General features: G+C 41.5%; 1 protein-coding gene across 1 annotated transcript in view; it reads right to left on the bottom strand.

Annotated features, from left to right (window-relative positions):
• Nucleotides 1–4,866, bottom strand: part of GBAS (glioblastoma amplified sequence) — a 26,515-nt gene extending 21,649 nt beyond the window's left edge. The window contains exons 1-4 of the mRNA XM_011938650.1: nt 4,683–4,866; nt 4,553–4,598; nt 1,076–1,170; nt 360–430 (exon numbers count right to left, since the gene is read on the bottom strand). Coding sequence (XP_011794040.1) covers nt 360–430; nt 1,076–1,170; nt 4,553–4,598; nt 4,683–4,866 — 396 coding nt within the window. The remainder of the gene's footprint in view (nt 1–359; nt 431–1,075; nt 1,171–4,552; nt 4,599–4,682) is intronic.
• Nucleotides 4,867–5,320: the final 454 nt, after the last annotated feature.

Genomic DNA, 5,320 nt, shown 5'->3' on the forward strand with positions numbered 1-5,320 from the left:
TCCTGAGTAGCTGGGACCACAGGCACCCACCATCATGCCAGGCTAATTTTTTTGTATTTTTTTAGTAGAGATGGAGTTTCACTGTGTTAGCCAGGATGGTCTCCATCTCCTGATCTTGTGATCTGCCTGCCTTGGCCTCCCAAAGTGTTGGGATTACAGACGTGGGCCAGCGCGCCCAGCCAGAATTGTTATTTGAATAGTATTACAACTGTTTATGTTTAAATACAACTTCAGGAGTCCAAACAATAAAATTTCTGTTACAAAAAGTTTATTAACAAAAACTGAAGACAGAAAAGTCATTTAATTCCATACTAACATCTATATATCATTAGTCTATAAACATTTTTCAAAATCATTACCTTATTTTCTCTGAGTTTATTCATGACTTCTGTGAGGGCTGGATAGCCTCCTTCATACCTCCAGAGGTGGACTGAAATGCATTTTAAAAGATAGTATACATTTAGAATTTCATGATACTACTTGAAAATGTTCTAGATAGGTATAATGTTAACACAGCACAGAACTGTAGGCTGGGTGCAGTGGCTCACACCTGTAATCCCAGCACTTTGGGAGGCTGAGGCAGGCAGATCACTTGAGGTCAGAAGTTCCAGACCAGCCTGGCCAACAAGGTGAAACCCTGTCTCTACTAAAAATACAAAAATTAGCTGGGTGTGGTAGTGGGCACCTGTAATTCCAGCTACTTGGGAGGCTAAGGCAGGAGAATCGCTTAAACCCAGGAGGCAGAGGTTGCAGTGAGCCTAGATACATATTACTGTGCTCCAGCCTGGGCAACAGAGCGAGACTCCATCTCAAAAAACAAAAAAACCAAAAAAACTGTAATACCCCATGTTTGGCCTATGAGTTACATCATAATGATTCAATAATAGATTCAAACATTAAAAACAATTTTAAAACTGTTTTTGCAATGAATTGTTGAAGAAACTACTTTAATCATAAAATTAGACTGCGACTTGGAAAGCTTTGATGATAAGAACAAGTATTAAATTAGAAAATTACTTAAGTGTTACATAAGGCTTAAGGAAGAAGTATTTATTCCAAAGACTTCACTTCCTACCAGCTTGGTCCTGCTCGCCATACCACGTGTTCCAAGTCCCCACCAAAGTACAAGGGTAGTGTTTATCTTCGTGAATCTTTGGCAACACCTCTTGACTTAAAGAGAAGAAATAGCAACACTAATTAAACAACCAGCAAAATTTGACCAGGTGGACAGCACCTGATCAGTAACAGGAAAAAGACCACCTACTCTGTGTTCTAACAACTGACCTTAGCACATCCTCATGATAAAACGGCATGTGGAATTAACCTTTTGGCTGAATTCTGTTGTACTCCAACACCCTGCTGATCAGAAGCTTAGGTTTCTGATACCCCAACTGTCTAGAAGAGTTGCTGAACCAGTATAAAGATGATAAAGAAAAACCAAAGGTCCCAGGATTTTGGGAGTTACGTGGCTACTATTTTCCATTTGAGGGGGAAAAAAAAAACAACATCACTAAAAAACATTCTGTTGGTTCCAAAGACAGAAAGAATGAGAGGGAAATAGTAGAAAAGAACACGGAAGAAATAAGAAAGATGGAAAGGGAAGAAAGTAATGTTCAAGACAGAGGCAGACAACACAAGCAGCATCAGCAGGCAGAGGTAACAAGAGCAGAAAACAAGCTGGCCTTCAGGAAGGACCAAGAAGACAGAGCTGGAACACAACAGTCTGGAAGCGACCCTAACCTCCAACAGTCCCCAAGGGCATCAACATGGTAGAAGAATAAAAATTAAAGATACAACGCGAAGCATAAATTACATTCTACTCAATTCAATGGGCCAAGGGGATGGGTGGGGTGTCACGTAGTCTCGCACCAAACACACGAACTCATTCCCGCTCATTGTGCAGGGACAGGGGCAAAGCCATGACAGGTCATGGCAGTGTATGAATTTAACAAGGGTGTCAGAGTGGAGCCTGGTTCCACAGAAGCTTTCTTATGGTATAGACTCTAATGTACAGGGAGAGGCAAAGGGAAGAGTGTAACTGATTTATACCAAGAGAAAAGCTAAAACCTGCACACTTTTTGAATAGAAAAATTATGATGACAAAGTATCATACAAATTCAACAATGGATGCAAAAGGGGACCAAGGGCAAGAAATGGAACCTGTTCACATTATATGCTGACACTGATATTTAGCTGGTGATCACCACCAGACGCTGGGGCTACAGGACCGAGAGTATATAAGTACCACGTGCTAACCGACTGCGCCACTAGACCTCCGTAGGACCAGGGATATATAAATGGTTAACAGAGAAAAGTTCCAAATGGTCTACGTCTAACTAACTGAAAACCCATACATCTTCATGACCCAGTATAGTGACCACATCATGTGTACTTTTGGAAGAGTAGCATTTTACCTTTTAAAATAGGATCTGATATTAAATGTATCTGATGCGTGACTCATGAATGTTCAGAAATAACATGGGATTGGCCGGGCACGGTGGCTCACGCCTGTAATCCCAGCGCTTTCGGAGGCTGAGGCGGGCGGATCACGAGGTCAGGAGATCGAGACCATCCTGGCTAACATGGTGAAACCCTGTCTCTATTAAAAATACAAAAATAAATTAGCCGGGCGTGGTGGCGGGCGCCTGTAGTCCCAGCTATACAGGAGGCTGAGGCAGGAGAATGGTGTGAACCTGGGAGGCAGAGCTTGCAATGAGCTGAGATCGCGCCACTGCACTCCAGCCTGGGCGACAGAGCAAGACTCCGTCTCGGAAAAAAAAAAAAAAGAAATAACATGGGATCCACGAAAATCGAAGACAGGGAAAGAGGGATTCTGCTAGGGCAATGTATGTCCAACATTTCCCTTTGGTCGCATGACAGAACAGGAAGAGACAACCCTGCATTGGAGGCAGTGCCCAGGAAGGAAGCCCAGTACACATGACTCAGGTGGGGTCTAGAGAGGGGTCTGGCAACGGGGCCTAGGTTTTTCACCAACACAAAGTTACACATGGATTTGAAGCCACTCCTCTTTGCTGGGGACCCCAAACCTGCTCTTGGGAGTCCTGGCCTTACCTGAATGGAGATTGTAAGGCAGGCAGTACTTGTACCCAGAACTGGATGGGTTGGGCAGAATCCCATTATTGGGACCCCTAAAAACCAGGCAGGAGTTAAGTCTTTATGTTCTGGAAACAGGGAGCTGCTGAAAGTTTCAGAGAAAAGAAAAAATGTGATGAAAAAAGAAAGCAGAACTCAAGCAGATCAATCTGACAAACTTTGGGGTAATGTATTGCAGGGCAGGGAAGAGATACAGGTATAGCTTGGAGCCCAGAAAGGTAGTCAGAAAAAAGGCACTTGAGAATGGGGCTCGAGAGGCTCGGAGAGGGAGATGGAGAAGGAAACAAGAGAACCAAAATACATGTCCGATGAAGAATGCACGGCTCTAGGTGACAGACTCAACACAGAGAACTAAGGAACGGGCTGAGTAAAACAAGGTGAGTGGCACAGACAGGGAAGTTGGAAGAGCAAGATGATTCCACGTGCTGAGTGTGAAGTGAGAGCACGACATCAAACAGAAATATGAACAGACAGCCAGAAATCCAAGACAGGAGATGAAGTGATAAAACAGGACAGAAAAGGTAAAATCCAGGAAAACATCAGCATAGGGAAAAATTCCATTTTATGAGAAAAGACTTAGAAATAAACATCTGCTTTAAGGGTATTTTTTAATAAAGAGGTGCTGGAATGAGTAAGAAATTCAATACTATTATTACATTTCATAAGCTATCTTCAAAAACAAAACAATAAACAACAAAAGGTTTTTCTTCTAAAAAGTATGCTAATTATAGGAACAAAATTGTTTGCTTTCTTATGAAAGTAGTAGATATTAAAGGTTAAAAAAAAAACACCAAAAAACCTTTTTCTTCATATTTGCTCACAATGGATCATTAAAATACTATTTCTGTTAACTCAAAAGCCAGTAAGCTTAGTTCTCCCTTTCGTCTTAAGTTTACAAATTCTGTAAGCAGGTTTAGATCTCAAATCATAGGAGAATCAGCAGAAGGGACTTAGATCCTGGAGAACAGAGGAGTTGGGAAGAAATTGCAGCTATGTTCAAATACACACAGTACTCTCACAGGGCAGTTTTACTAAGGGGAATCAATGAAGGACTCAGAGATGTGAATTCTTATCCCTAACACTCAGAGCTGTCCAGAGATGGAACTTACTTCAGGACAGGCAGTGAGGAAGGTCTGTGGAAAGGACTCCAGCATTGGATAAGTAGATGGACTAGACAGCCTAGCAAAGTTCCTCCAAACATAAGAGTCTGGTAACATTCTAAAGTCTGACAGCCTATGTGATGATTTAGCTGTGTGAGTGCTTAAAATCAAAATGCCTTTGGCAATCCCACACGAAGCTCAGTTTAAGAGCCTCTGAATGTTCAACTTCAAAAGAGAGGGATGAAAAGATCTCTCTCTATGCTATCAAGTGTTAGTGGAATTAACTCACAAATAAAGTCATTATTTTCCCCAAGGAAAGGAGAGTTTGGTATACACACCAAATTTTGTTGTATGCTCCTAGGCATTCCGGTTTAACATTGTGAACTGAAACAAAAGAAAATTCGACGATAAACTTAGGAACAAACGGAAAAAAAAGTCAACTATGAAGATAGCAAACCTGTCACTCACACTGTAATTTGTATAGATTGCTTGTTTCCTTTTTGGCTAGGAGATTGGAGTGGGCATCTTTTCTTGGATCAACTTTCCGGACAAATAAGGATTTTAGCCAGCTGTCTTCTCGAGATCTATTGCTGGAAGATGTCCACGTCCTATGGAATAACAAAAGTGTTGTCACACAGTACACTGTTTTCATATATCCATCACTTCACCTGGCAAACACACGGTGAGCAGCTATTCTAGGCACTGTTCCAGAACCTGGGCTACCACAGAACATCTGCTTCCCATGACAACAGCATGCACTCCGAGAAACAGAAGCAAAGAAAAATGTAAAATTTGTGGCATTCCTGTAAGAGAGCCCACATTTATCTTTGCAATCTGTGCTATGTGTTTTTCAAAGCAATTTTTGACATAGAAAAAATACACATGGATACCTAAAGTAGATAAAACCACAGAGACAGAAAGCAGAATGGAGGTTCCCAGGAGGTGAGGAAAGGGGAGGTTGGGGTAAGGAGTTTCAGTTTGGGAAGATGAAGAAATTCTCAAGATGAATGGTAGTGATGTTTTCCCAAAATGTGAATATACTTAATGCCACTGAACTGTATGCTTAAAAATAGTTAAAATGGTTAGTTTTATGTTATGCACATTTT

Source organism: Colobus angolensis, unplaced genomic scaffold, assembly GCF_000951035.1.
Source record: "Colobus angolensis palliatus isolate OR3802 unplaced genomic scaffold, Cang.pa_1.0 Scaffold175, whole genome shotgun sequence".
In the NCBI taxonomy this organism is placed as follows: Eukaryota; Metazoa; Chordata; class Mammalia; order Primates; family Cercopithecidae; genus Colobus; species Colobus angolensis.